General features: G+C 41.2%; 1 protein-coding gene across 2 annotated transcripts; it reads left to right on the top strand.

The window, feature by feature from the left end:
• The first annotated feature begins 4,399 nt into the window (after positions 1-4,399).
• scn1ba (sodium channel, voltage-gated, type I, beta a) lies at positions 4,400-18,899 on the top strand. Of its 2 annotated transcripts, none has more exons than XM_078251806.1 (6): positions 4,400-4,929; positions 13,516-13,682; positions 15,627-15,864; positions 17,393-17,534; positions 17,825-17,896; positions 18,387-18,899. In XM_078251806.1, the coding sequence occupies exons 1-5, from the start codon at positions 4,878-4,880 to the stop codon at positions 17,889-17,891; spliced, it is 666 nt and encodes a 221-aa protein (XP_078107932.1). In that variant the 5' UTR covers positions 4,400-4,877; the 3' UTR covers positions 17,892-17,896; positions 18,387-18,899. The 2 variants fall into 2 exon arrangements, with proteins under 2 accessions (XP_078107932.1, XP_078107933.1); XM_078251807.1 differs by having other exon boundaries at positions 18,366-18,899.
• The last annotated feature ends 814 nt before the right edge of the window (positions 18,900-19,713 follow it).

Below are 19,713 nucleotides of genomic sequence, written 5' to 3'. Positions count from 1 at the left end.
TCAATGTATAATAAGATTCCTTGCACTTCCATAAAACTAAATGTGCCCTTTATGAGGACAGAGACATATGTAAACTTTAACATGCATGTCTCCTCACTTCATGTCCTGTGGTCGTGTGATAATGTCAAGGAATTTTGGACCGGGATACATGATAACCTATGTCTGATTGCCCAATAAGAATTTGTTCTGAGAGATGGGTTAATCGTAAACGTGATATATAAGCACATAAGAAGCTGGGTCCAAACTGGTTAAATGATAGCCAGAGGATGGAAGAATGAAGGGGCGCCTTCAATCCAGGAGTGGCTTCTGAGATGTCATAAACGGGTTTGCAAGATTGAATGTTTACACTAGAAAATGGGGAAGTACGTAAGCTTTCTGGAGGGCTCCTAAGAAACCATGTACTGTGGAGAGATGTATACTATGTGCTTGTTGTTTGTCATATATGCACGTTTGTCATCTTGTCTTAATTGATCTAAACAAATGTTTATACAGAACATGTATTCATGTTGAGAGAAGAACGTTTTGCATTTTGTTCCAAATAATACAAGCTGTTAATCATAGCATGCATGTCCCCTCCTTAGCCACATTTAACAGAAGTCTGGATTTCTAAATCCAGGGTGACATATGCACATTATCCATGTATATTACAACAAAGAAGTACTAAGACAACCCCCAATCTCAGATTTGACAAAATATTCATTTTCAGAAGCTTGGTGTTGGCGCACCATATCCACCACTGAAAGACAACGTTAGTACAAGTTCTGACCTAGTCAGTCACATACCCCTCCCATGTTATTGCCACCCGCTTCAGGGTCAAACTGGCTGAAGCCTCCATGGGAAGAAGTACGTAGACCAGTCTGTGCACCACCCTGTCCATAACCAGCCATCACAGGATTCTTTGCAGGCGTCTTGGGAGCCCTGGGGAGCTGGAAAGTCACCAGTGAAGGTCTGGATCTGCCGTGCAGGACCGGGGTTATAGGAAGCGTGGCCTTTCTCATAGTGGATGTCTTGTCAGTGGTCTCTCCCCTGCTCATAACTGCTGCTGGCCTGACTAACTGTTCCTGGAGAATACTGGTCGGTATGAAGTTGTAGGAATAAGGGTACCAGCTTCCATTCATGTTGAAGTTTGGCGGAGGTTGGCTGGTGAAGGCTTGTCCAGCAGACATTCCCATATAAGGAGATGGCAGAGAAGGAGACAGCCAGACTTGTTTTTCGGTCTCCCTTTTGGAGTTACCATTCACAAAGCTTTTCTCAAAAGCTGACAACTCTTCTGCCTGGTACATTGGCTCAGATCATCATCATTGGACTCAAATCTACGCCATGTGGACCAGTCAACATTTCTTCATCTTCAGATGAAAGACTGGGAGGTGCATCAGCCCAGTTGATGTCTGAGAACAGGAATATAGTGAATACAAGTATCAAACTCAACATGCTTAATTTCTGTCCAAGCCCAGACTTGCTAGTGATGATTGCTATAGACTTGAAATATCAAACTAAGTTACCAATTGTAGAACCACAGAACATTACTTTGAAAAGTCTGAGGGTCACTGGGCCCCGGCTGTGGCACAGCCCAATAAGATGTTGTGGAGACGCCTTTAGTAGAGTGAGGCATAACAGCTCCAGATAAAAACTGGCCAGAAGACACTCCCTGCTCAAAATTAGCAGCAGTGTTTGTGTAAATTCCATAGAGGTCGTCGGAACTAGTTCCTGGGTACAACAGAATACAAGTTAATCAGAAGTGAAGTCAACTGAAACACAATGTTTTACTAAAGTGGCTGAACCTTCACCTTTCCTAACAACAGGAAGGCAGCATGTGTCCACAATGAGCAGAGCAAAGAGGGAAGCCCTGAAACTATTTAAAACAAGACAATAGCGTCAAGTGTTGCAAAGTAACCAGTTAACCTAGAGCAGACCAGCTACTTACCCAGCGAAGAACTGCGCTGTCATGTTAAAGGCCACCACCGGGGAACCTGGCAAATGTGGAGATTTATAAGTGTTGCAAGACATCAGCACTGACCAATCAGAGCTTAGCGAGCTAACGACAGACAGCTGCTGTAGGTGGATCAAACCTCATCTATTCGTCTAACAGGAGCCAATATCAACATTTCAGAAAGAGATGTCACTATCAAATCACTATCAAATACATACTCATGATATTTTTTCACACTGAAGTGGTACTTTATAGAGGTCACCTGGGCCTGCTAAGCATGTTTCAATCTGTCATAGGATATGGAAGTATAATAACTGTATGGTGGGGTACAGTTCAAACAGAAAGTAAGACACAGCAAGTTTGCCTTTTGAATTACAATTTAGAAAAACTTTTCAGTGTGGGTCACCCAAAAAAAGTCATATAGAGAACTGCAACTGTTACTTGATCACATGATCTGATGTCTTGCAGTGATTGTGTTGTGTGGCACTTCAGAGGAATTCCTTACAAGTGCAAAGGGCATGACTGCAAAAGGATTCAAGCCTGAGACGAGCTACACTGAAGAGGAACATATATCCTCAATGGTGTTTTGATGGTGGTGCTTGGCTTGAGAGCGCTGTTAAACACGTCAGCCCGAAATTCAGTTGAGATGTAGTGTAAAGGCGTAAAGGCAAAAACGTTTGATTTTCTTGTTTCATACACATATGATCATTTAGTGACCCCTGATGTCCTGTGAATGGGGGCATTGTCTACCTGGAAAAGACTGCTATGGTCTAATGTTTACACTATAGTCCTACACTTTTAGTAGGCTACGACCTTGCACCTAATTCAGGCCTAATACATGTTTTGTAGTCCCATGAATCAAATAAAAAAAAATCTATATGTTTATATAAAATAGCTCTCCACATATCATATAATTCTCATATAGCCAATATAATAGACTAGCCTACACAGTTTGATATCAGTGACTGTTCTCTTTGCCAACACGTGGTGGTTTATGGAAGAGATGAAAACATCACATAAAATGCCTGTTGCCATAACAACGGCTATGCTTCTCTCTCTGCTCCCGCTCCTCTTCTTTTTCCATCCCTCTGCTGCAGTTCATCACACCCTCCCTCCTCCTCCTCCTCCTCCTGCATGCACCTCCCTTCCCCAGCCTTAAACCATCCTAAAGCACCCTTCCACTGACACACAGATGTTTCCCTTCCGCTTTTCTGTTTAATTTTGACGTCTCTCAGCATCTGCTCAAGGAGGAATATGCGGTTCTCCAAATGACATTTCCCACCGCGCGTCTCTCCTTTGAAGGCAATACGAGGAAGAAGTAGGCGATTTTGTCTTTATTTCTGTGCCACGCTCTGATCCCAAAATCCGATGGTCCCCGGTGTGACAGCGGAGCGACTTCCAGCATCTGACTGCCTGACGCGGGATGGAAGCCGTCCACCTCTGACCCATCAATAGGACGAGACGTTTTAAGGATACAGGGAGGGGGGAAAAGCGGATTTAAAAAGGTAGGTAGGAAGTGACAGATAGACGGACGCTGCGTTTAAATTAACTGATTCATGACTAGTTGATTGTAGGAAACACAGTAACTCTATATTATAAATTTATAGCCACACTGCTGGAATGCACAGAAGAATAGCGCCGTTTTCTGTATAGCCTCCAAAGACGCACAGATGGGCGGGCAGCGGTGTAAATAACCCCTCCTTTAGCTGTCCAATGCATGGCTTTCAATCCCACCTCAGACTGTAGTCCCGTGCTGCTGAACCATCTGAGCACCAGAGCCACCTGTGCTGTTGCATTCAAGCCTGTGAGCATGCTGACAGCAGCTAAACAAACCACATGGCTGCCATGGATTGCTGCATCTTTGAAGAGATAGGGTTAGTTGTTAATAGTTTTGAAACTGCAAATTAGATTGCAGAAAGAAAGAAATAACAGATTTGAGGCAATAGCAATAACAAAAGGTGAAATTGTAATTTCTTCCAAAGCCAAAGAGAGGTGGAAATAAGCAAGAGGACACTTTACACTGCTTCCATTTGCCATTTCACTCAGACTGTGGCTCTATCAAGCACAGACCCTCCCATGCCCAGGTCATATCTGAGAGGAAAACAGCTAAATGTTTTCCTGTCAAAGGCCTTTTTGCATGCAACATTTTTGACTTTTGAACTGCTAAATTCCTCTATTGAACCACTCTCTCTCTCACACGCTGTCTTTATTTTTTAGCAAAAATTGCTCAGCTTGGCCCCTAAGATATAAGTCTCCCAGTAGCCTTTACGGTTAATCACTGACGTTGACATTTAGTGACCAGTCTGTGTGTCAGTGCACCTGCATTATTTGGTGCACAGTCTCATTGTGGGGCTAAACAGCCCTCAAGGTGTGTCACAGAGTATAAATAGTTGAACAAAGGCCCTTTTCAAGCTGACAAGAGGCCGAAACCTGAAACTTGGGAGTGATTCCCCACTCTGGTAACTCTACACGCTCACACACTGACAGGCTGGACCAACTCTCCTGTAAAATAGAGTGATTTAGATCCTGAGAGTGTGAAGAGAAAAGGCATTAGGGCACACGCCTTCCACACTGCTGCAGTTTATTTTAGGTGCTTAAGAAGACCAGATCAGCAAGAAGACCCATCCACCCCTCCTTCCGGCCCTCGCATGAGCTGAAAAAAAAAAAAGTAGGAGAAGGAGAAGAAGACCACGGGGCGGACCACATCCAGAGTCCCAACAGCCTCAAGAAAGTCTCCTCTTCTCACCACCCAGACTTTTAATCTTAGTCAGAACATCTTTGGCATCATAGCGGTTTTACCACCAAGCTGGAATAGCTGCTTTAGATCTGTCTTTTGTCTCCCATTCTGACGTGTGTGTGTGTGTCTGTGTGTGTCTGTGTGTGTCTGTGTGTGTCTGTGTGTTGTGACTCGCGTGAGAGCTGCCACCGGTCTTTTTCTCCGGTCAGGATGTCTGCAATACAAGAGCTGCTGCTGCCTCTCGCCCTCCTGGTGCTTCAAGGTGAGTTTGCAGCTGTTGTGTTACCATGGCGACGCCGTAATGGCGACACCGTAATGGCAACACCTGGCATGCACGAGTCACCATCAAATCCCCCTCCCCATTCGCTGACTGTGCAGTTTGATACTGTTGTTAAGGTGTTTCCTGTTGTCTGATGTTGACCACTCACTCACTACCGCTGTCTGCTCTGTTTGTAGGCTTGGCTTTGGCAGTCTTCGTGTGCGTGCATGTGTGCGTATGTGCGTGTGTGTGTGTGTGTGTGTGCGTGTGTGTGTGTGTGTGTGTGTGTGTGTGTGTGTGTGTGTGTGTGTGTTCATATGCAGATGTGTGAGTGTTTCATCTTTGGGCTGGATTGTTTGCTAAAAGCCCAGCTGTTCAGATTTTTTGTAAGAGTAACGAGATGAGGCCATGTGGTGGGCACACGCACATGCACACGCACACACAGATACTGTTGTTAAGGTGTTTCCTGTTGTCTGATGTTGACCACTCTACCGCTGTCTGCTCTGTTTGTAGGCTTGGCTTTGGCAGTCTTCGTGTGTGTGTGTGTGTGTGTGTGTGTGTTCATATGCAGATGTGTGAGTGTTTCATCTTTGTGCTGGATTGTTTGCTAAAAGCCCAGCTGTTCAGATTTGTGTAAGAGTAACGAGATGAGGCCATGTGGTAGACACACACACACACACACACACACACACACACACACACACACACACACACACACACACACACACACACACACACACACTGCCTCTTGGTTTATTTTAAACCATAAATAACTGTAAAATGATCAATTGGCAGGCAAATTAAACAAGATGTTTTTAAAATTTGTTTTGGTACAAACCCAACTCAAGTTAAAATAAAAAATATCTATTTTACATGTTTTCAATATGATCCTCAAAGAACAAAAACATATGTATGTCACATTTTAAGCACTGCGAATTAAAATTGAGCACAAAAAGAAAGCAAAGCATTAAGAGAGATTTACTGAGCACTTATCACTGTCAAGAAGCTGCTCTTTGTCTCACACTCAGTCGCTGACAGCAATACTACAAACCAAAGCTTCATAATCTCAAGAAATATAACATTATAGTAAAGGAGTTGTTCCTTTAGCCTACATGAAGTAGCAGTTTATCATCACGTTGAAACAAGCAGGCAGAGCTGCAGAAAGTTAAGCCAGGAAGCAGATAGTGAGCAGAGAAGTGAAACTTGGCAAAAAAGTAAGAAGGTTACACAACCTTGATTAACAGAAACACAAAGTTCGGTTGAGGAGCCGGCGGGTTAGTTGAGGACTCAATGTGAGCACTGGAGCCCGACGCAGTGAGGATGAGGATATAAGACGAGACAGGAAATTGGATGGAATCTCCCAAAACAAGAGGAAAGGAACAGACTGAGGCTGATAAAAATAGCAGCTTGTGCTCTTTGTGCATTTGCATGTGCTAAAGAAATATACAGTGGCCCTGAAGTGCAAATCACAACAGCAAATCATAAAACACAACGGCAAATAGGAAAACACGACGGCAAATATGAAAACACGACGGCAAATAGGAAAACACCTACAGCAAATAGAAAAAAACTTCAACAAATCATAAAACACGACAGCAAATAGGAAAACACGACAGCAAACATGAAAAACACTTCAATAAATCATAAAACTCAACGGCAAATACGAAAACACGACAGCAAATAGGAAAATATGACAGCAAATATGAAAACACGACAGCAAATAGGAAAACACGACAGCAAATAGGAAAACAAAACGGCATTAACTTCTACCGGTAAAAAGGTAGGGCCTATCTAGCAGAGGACGGAGCCTCCTGATTGTACAGACGGACTGTCTCTCTGTTAAAAGTAGGCGCTTTTCCGTGTTTTTCACCTCTCCTTCCTGTTAAAAGACAGACAGTCCGTCTGTCCAATCAGGAGGGTCCGTCCTCTGCTAGATAGGCTCTACCTTTTCCGGTAGAAGTTAATGCTGTCGTGTTTTCCTATTTGCTGTCGTGTTTTCCTATTTGCCGTCGTGTTTTAATGTTTGCTGTCGTGTTTTCCTATTTGCCGTCGTGTTTTCCTATTTGCTGTCGTGTTTTCCTATATGCCGTTGTGTTTTAATGTTTGCTGTCGTGTTTTAATGTTTGCTGTCGTGTTTTCCTATTTGCCGTCGTGTTTTATGATTTGTTGAAGTGTTTTCATATTTGCTGTCGTGTTTTCCTATTTTGCTGTCGTGTTTTCGTATTTGCTGTCATGTTTTCCTATTTGCCGTTGTGTTTTATGATTTGCTGTTGCGTTTCTCTATTTGCTGTTGTGATTTGCACTTCAGGGCCACCGTAGAAACATGAGATGGAATTCAAGAAGTTTCTGGTAGGCAGGAAAAAACCCATATATACAAGTTCATAGCTAGGATGATGATCAAGCTCCACCGACGCCCTATCAAACTTCTATCCACAAACATATCTAGCTTCATCAGAATTGGGATTGGTATCGGCTGCAGAGGGCAAATGCAATCAGAAAAAGAAGAAATAGGAGAAATAGAAGGGACAGCTTGCCCCGAAATACAATAAAACAGACTTTGATATCAACTTTAGCTTACCATAATATTCTTAACTTTATTTTTTGTTATGCTCAAAATGCCAAAAATGATTCTCTCTTTCCAACTGTAAGGGCAGAATCATTCACAAGCATAACAATTCAACTGACAGATGTGTGTCCTTGCTTTCGAGCCAGACTGCAGAGGCTAATAAAGAGCTAATGCATTCAATGGCAATCCTAACTAATGCATACAGCGGAGAGGCTCTTTCGCAGCACAGAGCCATTAGGTCTGGAAATGGCTCGAACACGAACTTATGGTCAAAGGAGATTACTGTCAAGGGGATGTCTGAACAACCACGCCATCTTTTCCGCCTCCGAGCCATTTGGATTCACGTCCATCCATCTCTCCACTCCAACCACAGAATCTGCACAAACTGGAAAACACATTACAGAGGAGCTTATCATAATTTTAAGTGGAAGGGTGGAACATAAACTAATTAGAACTACTCGAGTGATGCACTGCAGAAAGTTCTTGAGAAAACGATAAAGGCTGATTCATGGTCTGCATTTGGTGTTGGTTTGGTTTGATGCTGTTGGTAGTTTTTTCCAGCATTAGAATGAAGGATGTTTGTTGTGACAGCTTTTCTGCTTTTTTGCAAATTGTTCAACATTTACAGCTCAAAACTATTTATAGCTAATCTTAACATAAGCTGTACTCTTCAAGCTTCTGGGTAACAACTAAAGTCAATTTTTCCTCCGGTTGAGTGCACTTCCAACCCCCTGATAATATATTACATCATCAGGTTGTACAAGCATGTTCTACAAAACGTGCAATAGCTACTACAGCACAGTATATAGGATGTCTGGATCTGTCTTGATTGATGCACTCCATCACAGCGGCACTGCATGAATGTGATAGTAGAAACTATAACAGATTTTTCACTTGTGCTCAATCTGCAGCTGGGGTCAGACTCTGAAGCCTCAAAGCTGCATGGATATAATTCTGAAAAAGAGTTTTATTTTGATTCTATTGGAGGCTTTTTTCATTGCGTTCTAAATCTGGAGCGAGATACCGCGGCTGGCTGCATGTGTCCTGCTAACTTGTGTCACACACGACAGACAAACACACACACACACAGAGCTGTCCACTCGTGATCGGATCACTCAGAACGTATTTTAATACCAGGTCAGAACAGGCCCATACACACACCTGAGCCCCTGTTCATCCAGCTGTGTGACAGAGGTCTGTAATACCAGGGTGCCTGTAGCTGCGGGAAGGGGGGGCAGGAGGGGGATAGGCGAGTGAGATGGGCTTTGAAGGACGAGATGACCTTCCACACTTCTTGATTTATATTTGCATTATATAAGAGCTTGGAACCCATCGGTTTCTCAATTATTATTGTGGACACCATCAAAAATGGTTACATATTTTTTATCAGACATTAATAAATGCATGTATAATACTTTGATTTGATGTTTGTTTTCACCTCAAGTCAGTAAGAACTTTAAAAGAGAATGAATATGGGACTTACATTTGCCACGTGGCCAGACACATACCAAAATAAATAAATAAATGTTGCTACGTGTCTGCAGGATGTATAGACAAACAATAGATCGCCAACATGTTAGCCATATCAACTTACAAGGCAATAATATGTCAGACTTATGCAATTTTTAGTATGTTGTGCAGTTCTGCCAGTAAACGGCCACAATTACTGATTCGTGCATCTTTAACTTTGCATTTTGGAATATAATTCTTTACAGTTTTGTCATCACAATTCAAAAACAAATAACATTAGTAATGGCTGCATCCCATTTAGGGTTTCTTGTTCCTATGCCTTTTTTACAGCAGATATTTAGACTTGTTACAGCAGATAAAACATTTGTAACATGAATGGGGCCTCGCCCCATTTAGGTACATCAGTGAGCCAGCATGCACAACAGCAGGGCCTCAGAACTGGAGCACCTAAATGTAACAAAGTCATAATTTGTGTTGTTAGCTACACCTGTGCTTTTCCTGCTTTGACAAATCAAAATGTCCGCCCATATAAGCTTTTGTAGAGATTGCTGTGAGACAAAAGAAGTGTCATCAACAAGTTGAATAGACTACTGAGCCGAGGATTTGTTGAGAAAAAGAATCAACGTTCGCCTTGTGTTTCATTCCTCAAAACAGATTTGGATCTATTTTGTATAACAAAATGTCACTGAACATGCAGTACTTTGTGCATACGTTGCAGAGAACAGAGCTTGCAAGAGAGAGGAATGAAGTGAGATCAATATACTAGACAGCAGACAGACTTTTGGACTTTTTGTTTCCCTTTTTTTTTTTTTACTTCTTTTTGCATTTTTGCCCATACATTATTTTCCACAGGAGAAAGGGCTACATTTTGGTAGAAGTAGTAAATGAAATGTGACAAAGCTCTAAAGTTGGATTTAGTTATAATTGTAATGTTATCACCTTGAGAGCTCTTAAGTCTTCTTAACTTTTTATGTTTGACTCATTGATTTTTATGGTTTTTTGTTGTTGTTTGTAAATCAAATGTTGAATGTCTTGTTTTGGTTTTTGCACTCCAAAAAAATAGAAATTCTGCTCTTGAACTATAGAGCAGCTTTTGAAAGATTGAGAAGCAGGCAGGGATTTCTCAGGCTTGCTCTATACTGATAACCTTGTGCACCGTCGCTTTACCAGCCCTGACAATATGACATCTTTGTGGAGTGAAATGAAAGAGACACTCTCAGAGTAGTGAGCTACAATGGTCTACTTGTTACAGTGGAAAGTCTAAGGCTCGCTTGGTTTCAAAGGAAATGTCATGGATTCTTGGTATTTCCCCAGGTTACGTATGCCTACAGTACACGCGTGTTTATGTCTCTGGGAACCCAGCCACGGAAACAGATGCTGTTCTCCCTCATCCCTTTTGCTGTCGCTTATCCAATTTTCCTTTCTCCATCTCTCTTATGCTCAGTTCACCAAATAACCTCGACCCTTTTTGTATTTCATTTAGCTCCCAGCGACATGCTAAGCTAGCTAACCTCAGTGGGTGGATGGTCTAATGTGCAGCTAAAAATATAAATCCGTTTTTTTTTTTTTTTGCTTTGTAGGCCTCAGGGGTATACAGCAATTGATATGAGGGATTAAGTAGCCAGCACCCCTGTTAGGGGAAAAAAAACTCCTAATCTGCAATTTCTGGAATATCTGTTTGCATAATCCTGAACCTCAATCCACCGATTACGCAATGGATTTGCATTTTTGATGCTCTGTGTATGTGTCCTGCAGCTGTTGGTGAGAATTGTTGCTGAGGTAGTTTGGTGGCTCTGTCTCTGTCTACCTTGCACTTTGGATGTGCCGTTCCTTTTGTGTCCGCTTGCATCTCTCTCTCTCTCTCTGCTGTCTCCTTAACTCGCCGTCTCAGCTTTGGACAGTCAGCATCATCACTGCCCACCTTGCACAATCTCGCCTCTCGCTGCGTCACTAACCTCCCTCAGGATTACGGCCTCACGCTGTCTGTGCTGTCCTGCAACATTTTCATCTGCCTCTGTTTGTGTTCATGTCCTGCAACTGTAGTGCTCTCTTCTGTCTTCAGACATGCTTTTTAATTTATGTCCTGCTGTCCGTCAAACATGTGCTTTGTTGTCGTTGTAATATGTCTTATTGGTCTCACCTCCATTTCTCAAAGCAGTCAATATGCCGGCCATCTCTAACCCTTCTGTGTTTCTCTGCATGGAATGTCTTGCTCTTGTGTGACCGTGTCTTTCTGTCTCTTTCTGCCTGTTCTCTACGCAGCAGAAGCTGATAGGATACTCAGACTTGAGTCAAATTTGGTGGAGTCTCTTTTTTGAAGAAAAAAAAAAAGGTGTCCGTCAGTTGATTTCCAAATGCTTTCCTGTGAGATTTGACATTGGCGTTAAGTGATGAATGATCGACCGCTATTGGCAGCCGAGGATTAGCTGCGGCACAGACAGCTGGTGCATCTTATAACAGCTAATAATTAACACAATGCAATCAATTCACATTTTGAACAGACAAGACAAAGCTAATTAGAGCTTTGATTGTGCTTTCTGTGAACTGTAAGTGAAACCAGTTCGCCAAGCAGTTCAGGAGAAGAAGCTGCAAACGCTGTTTGACCCAGGTCTGTTGTAATCTAGAGGTCCTAAGCAGACCCACCTCCCAGAAAACCTAAAAACCCCAAGACCCCAGCCTTAACCGAACCCCGTTTTGTAGGTTCGGACATTCAAGTTTTCCTCACCTGAGTTATCGTGGGAGGTCTCAGTGTAAATAATACTTTCTTTTATTCTGGTTTACTACAACTTTGATTCCAACAGATACATTGGAAACTAGATGAGTGTTGACTTGATCTCATCTGATAGGATTGTGGGGGTACGTCGAATAAAATAGGATGGGAACTACTGCTCAAACTACTTTATTATGAAGTACATCTAAAACTGAGACCAGAAATATCAGTGATAATACCTCATTGCACAGGAAAAACTGTGTGCACACATCTACAAGTAGGACAAGCATTATTTTTCTGGTGTCTCTTATTAGAGGTTGCTGCGTTCCCTCATCTCAGCATCTCTAAGCTGGTGAGACAAATGTTATTACTGAACAATGTCCAAAACTATGAAAACAAGTTGTACAAATTGGCATTAACCTTTAGGTTTTCATCAATGCATGCTGCATTTTTATCCATTTTAACAAAATGCAATAGATTACTTGTTTAAATGTGGCTTTGGTACAATAACTCAGCAAATTTAGAACTGGAGATCAGTCTAAAACCACTGAATCTGGAATTAATGCACTCATGTTCAGGCTCTGGTTTTTTTTTTATATGCACGACTATCTCTTTTTTTAAATATATGATCGCAATGGGTCCATTTACTTTTGGGTTTATATTTTTGGGCATGTGAAGTCTTACATTATGTTCTTAATGTTCTCTCCTTTTCCTTCCCTTTTTTCTCTTCCCTCCCTCTTCCTTCTCTGCAGTGCATCCACCGGCATTAGGCCTCTTCCCTCCTGCTTCCCCAGCTCTCCATGCTTTTGCAGAAATAACTGTTACTACTGAAGCCTGTGCTAACATTCTCTTTATTTCCTCCTCCCTCATTCCTCCCCTCCATGTGTGTCTGCAGTGTGGTGGCATTTCTATTTGTGTGATTCCTTTAAAAAGTCACACTTTGTTGCTGCAACATTTGTATCCCAGGGAGTAAACAATTTTTTAGCTGTTGCACAGTTCTGCCCCTATTTTCTTTTATATATTTGTATAATTGAGGCCATGGACAATGTGCAGTCTCTGTGAATCTCAACCAAACGTTTAATGATTTCAGTTCATCTGAGTTGTGTTTCCTGTCCTCTCCCTCCTCCCACCTTGTGATTCGAAACAAACGCATCCCCAGAGGTCAAAGTTGAGAATAGCACAAGATCTTTGGTTGAGGGCGATGCTGAGACCTCAGTGGAAACTGCAAGGTGCAGTGTGAGAAAGAAACATTTGAAGTTACAGGTGTGTTACTCCCGGCCGACGAGAAGTACGTGTCATGATGATGATGATGGCATATATAGACTCACGCTTCTATATATGAATTTAGCTCAGTCACCAAATGACAGAATGTAAGAAACTAGTACCGCACACTGCAACCTCTTTATTTCCCCTCCGTTTCACAGATAAAAAACACCTAAAATGTAAATACTACAAAACTAAAAACCAAATAATCATATTCAAAATAATCTAAGTACTGAAATGAGTGGAAATAAAAAAATGCAAGAAAAAAGCCATGCCCAACACAAAAGAAGAAAAAAACATGCATGCAATGATCAGTGGGAGCAAGCACGCAAAATCAAAAAGTTGCAGTAGCTAACATTACTTAGTATTGTTTTGACAGTGCTTGCAAGTACTGAGATACTGGAAAACACCAGAGCTCTGCTCGTGTATCAACCTATCTAGTCACGGGTACATGAAAAAGAGGATGATGGCCTCCCACGGCTCTTACCTCTGAACCCTGTGACCTGCAAATAGACAAAGAGCAATAAAGTGATACAGGAGGTTTCTAACTCTGGGCTTTTTCATTATTTTCACTCTGTAGCGTCTCTGTGCTATGGAGCCTGCGTGGAGGTGGACTCAGACACAGAGGCCGTGGCCAACGAAGGCTTCAAACTTGGCTGCATTTCCTGCAAGATGAGAAGCGAGGTGCCCGCCGCGGCCTCAGTCGACTGGCAATTCAAGGGTTCAAATGAGACCAACTTCAGCCACGTGAGTAATAATAAAATATATGACAAGGCAAGCTCTGAAAAAAACAGCCCTCAGTTGCAACCTAAAAGAATATGTCATCATTTTAGAAAATACACCCTTCTTGCAGAGAATAAGATGAGACGATCAATACCACTCTCAAGTTTGTTTGGTAAATACAGCAGCCAGATAGCAGCTTAGCTTAGCACAAGGACTGGAAACAGGGGGAAACAGCTAGCCTAGTTAGGGCCTACAAGCACCTCTAAACCTCGCCCATTAGCATTTTATATTTCATTCCATTCAGACAAAAAAACAAAGTATAAATATGACAACCTTTTTTTTTTTTTTTTTTAAACAGGTCGTTATTTGGCAGAATATTTCTTCTCGACATCATGAGGTTGCTAGACAACCATTGTAGTCTCCCCCCCTGTAAAACCACAAATTGTTTTTAGGCAGATTTTGTTACAATTGAACAGAGCCAGGCTAAAAGTATATCCCTGTGTCCAATCGTTATGCTAAGCTAAGCTACCCATCTCCTGTAGCTTCATATGTAACGTACAAACATGACAGTGGTATTATTCTTCTCATCTCACTCTCAACAGTTTTGGGGCCAGAACCGAAAACACTCATCATTCGCATTATTATTATTATTATTATTATTATTATTATTAGTTTTACCAGTAGGCCTACTCAGCAAGATTTTACCCGATTTTACCAACTCGACTCCAACACCATCATCAATTGGCCTACTTAAAACTTGAAGAGGGCCTGACCCGCTGGTGTCAGGCCAACAACCTACTCATGAATGCCAGCAAGACTAAAGAGATGATAGTGGTCTTTGAGAAGAACTATGCCCCCCTTAATATCAACGGGTCCTCAGTTGAAAGGGTGGACAAATAAAAATGATTGATTGATTTTGAAATATGTTCTTAAATCCACTGGTAGCCAGTATGCAAGTATGCTAAAATTGGAGGAGACACGTTAGCTTTAGCATGATCGACTTCCTTTTAAGGCCTTAATAACCAAGCAAGAGAAAAGAACAAGCCTCATTCTCTACACAAAGTAATTACATTACAAATACTTAAAAGACTCCCAAGGATAAGAAAAACGTATATCTTATACAGTCATTCTTTATGGATAAACAGGGCTGAAACTTAATTTCTAAATTACCTTTAATACTAAGATTACAGACAGTAGTGGTGTTAATCAGAAACGAACTCAGCATAGTCAAGACTAAAGAAAATGTTTTAGTTACACTGTTAAATTAATGTCCATCACATGCAATGCAGCCAGTTTTCTCCCTAATGTAATACCTTATCATGTGTCCAGATAAAGCAATATATAAAATCAGCACAAAGCCCCAAATATATCCATCACAACAGCCTGACAACAGGGTTGTATGTCTTCTCTGAAACGGCTGCAATGCATTTATCATGAGAGAGAGGAAGAGCAGAGTCTTGCATTTTTATGGCAGGCTTTTCCCTCCCTGTGTCGACTGGAAGACAGCGCTTTTGCTGAACTAACAGCCCTCACCAGGCAAAGCAAAGAGGCCATTACAGTGTATTCCCATAGCAGGAGAGATCCCATTAGCCTTCAACCGCCATTAAGACTCTGTATCCGCTAATATACGAGGAAGTGCAAAGGTGATGCATCTCGTGTCGATACAGAAAAACAGCAGCAGTGTTGATATGAAGACTAGCTGTCTGTCTGCTCAGGGATGAAAGGGAAACTGAAATGCAAACTTGACACTCTGGGAAGGGTATTAATCAACAAAACTAACCAAAAATTGGTGGAAAGTCCCACTAGATTTATGAAACAGAATACTTGTTCCTGTTCGCGTAAAGTTTGCTAAAAAATAATAAATTATATATTTGGGAAACCCTTGCCTGAAACCCTTGTTCACTTTGCCAAAGTTCTCTATTTTGCTTTGTTTCCTTTTTAAAGACATCTTCTGTAATTCTCTTCCAGTTATACCACTATGAAAATGAAAATGCCACTATCGTTGACCCACGTTTCTATGAGCGCCTGCACTGGAACGGCACCAAGGGCAGCAAGGACCTGCAGGATGGCTCTATCTTCATCCTCAATGTGACCTTCAATGACGCAGGAACCTACAAGTGCATATTCAGCCGCACCCTCAAGTATCCCAACTACGAGTTTTCAACTGACCCCAACATGACTATCGTCATGAAAGTGGTGCCACAAGGTAAGAACAAAGAGGAGGGATGTTGTACTGTCTGTTTGAGCGGGGAAGAGCGAAACTAAATTAGCCAGCTTACTCAAAGAAATGTAATTTAAACTGTTTTGATTCAGTCGCTGTCATTAATAAGCCTACTGTACACTACTAGCTGAGAACCAACAGCAGACAAACAAAGTTGGCAACTAGCTGGTGAACATAGTGGAACATTTAGCAGCTAAAGAGCCAGATATTTCTGGATATGGTAGAGACCAAAACAGAGCTGAAAATCAAGTGAATATCAAACTTACATTTTCCACGTGAAGTCCAAATGAATGATATTGTTGGTCTGTGACTACTGAATAGGTAAAAAGGCTAGCAAGTTCACCAAATCAACTCTATGACGTGATATTATGTCAATTTTGTGTTTATACGTTTTTTGTGCTGCCTCCATGTGGTCAAAACATAATGCAGGTTAATTAAAGCAGGTTAAAATAATAATGTGAGTTATTTAAAGTTATCCTCAGCTATACAGAGCCTCCTTAAGCACTTTCTTTTGGCCAACAACTTTAGTATTTTGTTTCATAGCATCAAGTTCATAAAAAATGCGCTAAAAATCCACTGTATGCTACGTGCCCACCACCAAACAGCAGTCAGGAAACTTGACAACTAGCTGCTGAACATAGTGGAGCATTTAACTGATAAACTTCCAGATATTGCCCTCAAGAGTTAGAGGAGACCAAAAACAGAAGTAATTTGATAATCCATCCTTCCATCTTCGTCCGCTTATCTGGGGTTGGGTCGCGGGGGTAGCAGCTCCAGCAGGGGACCCCAAACTTCCCTTTCCCGAGCCACATTAATCAGCTCCGACTGGGGGATCCCGAGGCGTTCCCAGGCCAGGTTGGAGATATAATCCCTCCACCTAGTCCTGGGTCTTCCCCGGGGCCTCCTCCCAGCTGGATGTGCCTGGAACACCTCCCTAGGGAGGCGCCCAGGGGGCATCCTTACCAGATGCCCGAACCACCTCAACTGGCTCCTTTCGACGCGAAGGAGCAGTGGCTCTACTCCAAGCTCCTCACGGATAACTGAGCTTCTCACCCTAAGGGAGAGATAATATTAATTAATATATAATATTGTCCATTCACTAGGTGGCCACTAGTTTGCTGCATTAACTTAACAGGTGGTAATTGGTTGTTTTTAGAGCTTGTTTTGCTGCCCAGAAATGTTTTAATGCAGGTTGGTGTAGTTACTATTAATTAAACTGGGTGCTTTTAGTGACAAGTGCTTAAATTACCACAGAGGTGTCCCCCAAGGTTCAATGCTCGGTCCTCTGAAGTTTTATTACTTGAGCAGGACAGTAAACCCTTGTGGACGTTAACTGTAGGTAAACTTAATCAGCAGCAGGATTCAGGAAGTGATGAATTATGACACTGTAATTCAGGACAGGAGGTCATGACTTATGACTCATCCTTTTAATGGTACAAACTGAATCTAACCTCCTTTCTATAAGCACACAGATATATCATGACTTACCTTATCTCCCTTTCGGTCTCTGTAGTCACCAGAGGACTGGCATCCATCTTGTCTGAGGTGATGATGTATGTGTCCATCATCGGGCTGCAGGTATGGCTCGTAATTGAGATGATTTACTGCTACAGGAAGATTGCAGCAGCAGGAGAGGAAGCTTTGAGAGAGAGCGCGTGAGTAACACAAAACAGTCAAATACAAACATAGCCAGGCTCTCTTCAGAGCCAGTCCATTCCCAGATCCTGCTGGGCCGTCCAAATGTCCCTACTTCCCACCAACCACTTTCACCTTTGTTTTTCCTTTCTGACACTGTTTGGAAAGCGGAGACAGAATCTGTTTCAATCTGCTATTTTCAAAATAACAAACATTTTCCATCTTCCTTACTGTATAGATATATTTTTATGATTCTGATTCACTGTTCTTAACCACCCGTTTCTCCTTTCCACCACTCTCTTTCTTTCAGGGCGGAGTATTTAGCTGTAGCATCGGAAAGTAAAGATAATTGTGCAGGTGTTCAAGTGGCAGAATAGCATTGGTAAGTCTGGATTTTTCATGTCTGAATTCAGTTTCTTCTTGTGCTTTCCTTTGTTCTTTGTTTATTTTACAAAGATGGAGCTTATACAATGTGTTAATTCCTGTTTTTTTGTTACTACCACTAGGGGAGAACTAGGTTGAAAGTAAAAGAAAATTCAGCATTCCTCTCATAATTGTAATAGGTTTACTTTATAATATATATATATATATAACAACATAATAAATTAATAATTAATGTAATAATAATGTAACATGTCATGTCAATGCATTTTAAACTTTTCGCTTGCTATTTAACACACTGTTTTCATTCCCACCTATGTTGTGTTGTCTTTGACATACTTTAACACATTTTATTTAGATTTTAGATAAAGCTTTGTGTTCTTTCCAGAAAGTGCTTTGTGCTTTGAGAAAGTTGACGATGTGTTACTGCATGTTTCTTTCGTCTTTTACATTATTCATTTTCCTGACAGTTTTATGTTTTTCACTTCAAGTCGAGGAAGAATTCAAGAAAGCTTCCTTGAGGAATCTCACATTGCCACTTTCATGCCCTCTGCTCTTACCGTCACTCACATCCTGCCATCCTTTCCACATGATGGAAAAATCTAACCACACGATGGAGAAAGATCTTCATAGGAAGTTTTTTCAAGTGACTTTCTGCAGAAGGATGGAAAGGACTGAAATGTATCCTGATGTGAGGGTCAGGAGGGATGCATGAGGTCGTGGTCCAACGGGACAGAGGAAGAGGGTTGAACTGTGTATGCACAGATTATTTTGTATAGATATTATAGGCCTACATTGCATATACACTGTCTGCATGCTTATGAGCTATTCAAAATGACCAACATCATGCTTCTGATGTTCAGTCATGTTTTTAAGAGTTTTTAATCAGTTGTGTCATATTTTATTTCACACTGTGTGTAACCGATAATGGTTTTATAAAGCCAACTAAAAGCTGTCAGTGTTTCCTCTGTTGGCTTTACGAAGCTGTTTTAACAGCTTTTAATGATACAACATTTGAAGCAAAATATATATATATATATATATATATATATATATATATATATATATATATATATATATATATATATAGTAAAAAATTACCAAAGTTACCTTTTTGCACTACTGTATTTTACCCAAACCACATCATTCTAAATCATCAAAACTATGGTCCACTAAATCCATGAAGATATACTTTTAATATATGATGTAGGAGGGCATTAGGATCAATAAAAACTATGAAACGTTACTATTGCAATTTCTCCTGGGTTGGGCCCTTTTTTTTTTTTGTTAGATTGACTGAACTATCTGGGGAGTTTTGAGTTATCCGCTTTCAAATAAAGGAACATACAGTCATTAGTCATCATAAATAGGTTAAACTTCTTAGAATATTAGAAAAGCATAGAGCCAGTCATGTTTTCAATGTTTCGGACTAGGAAAGCAACCGAGATGAGCTCCTGTTTTATCTTAACTTCTCAGACAACAGTAATTTTTTTTACGGGGTTTTTTTGATGGTATTTTCCTACATCTTCCAGAGCTCAGAATGACAAATCAACCCTAAAAAATGTTTTGCAACAACAATCTAAAGATATTTCTAGTTCTATATTCTATCTATATTATAGTGGGATTCCCTGTTAATTAAAGCCTTTTCAGCAGTCCACTCTCCTGTTTAAACTGGCTGTGTATTGTTAAAAAACTTTGATGGTGAGGAGCAAAAATAGCACCAGAAGCCAAGTGTGACTTCCTGTGACATACTGTGTGGAAAGCCCTCTGATGTCTGATCAATTTATAGTACTGCCAAAAAAGCAACGTTACCAGTTT

This window comes from Sander vitreus, chromosome 6 (assembly GCF_031162955.1).
Source record: "Sander vitreus isolate 19-12246 chromosome 6, sanVit1, whole genome shotgun sequence".
Classification (NCBI taxonomy): Eukaryota; Metazoa; Chordata; class Actinopteri; order Perciformes; family Percidae; genus Sander; species Sander vitreus.
The sequence above is the reverse complement of the archived record's forward strand: the minus strand, read 5'-3'. Positions and strand labels throughout refer to the sequence as shown.

Coding starts and splice junctions, on each gene's coding strand:
- scn1ba (XM_078251806.1), top strand. CDS start 4,878: ATGTCTGCAATACAAGAGCTGCTGCTGCCTCTCGCCCTCCTGGTGCTT. Junction 13,683..15,626: donor ATGAGACCAACTTCAGCCAC/GTGAGTAATAAT, acceptor ATTCTCTTCCAG/TTATACCACTATGAAAATGA. Junction 15,865..17,392: donor CATGAAAGTGGTGCCACAAG/GTAAGAACAAAG, acceptor CGGTCTCTGTAG/TCACCAGAGGACTGGCATCC.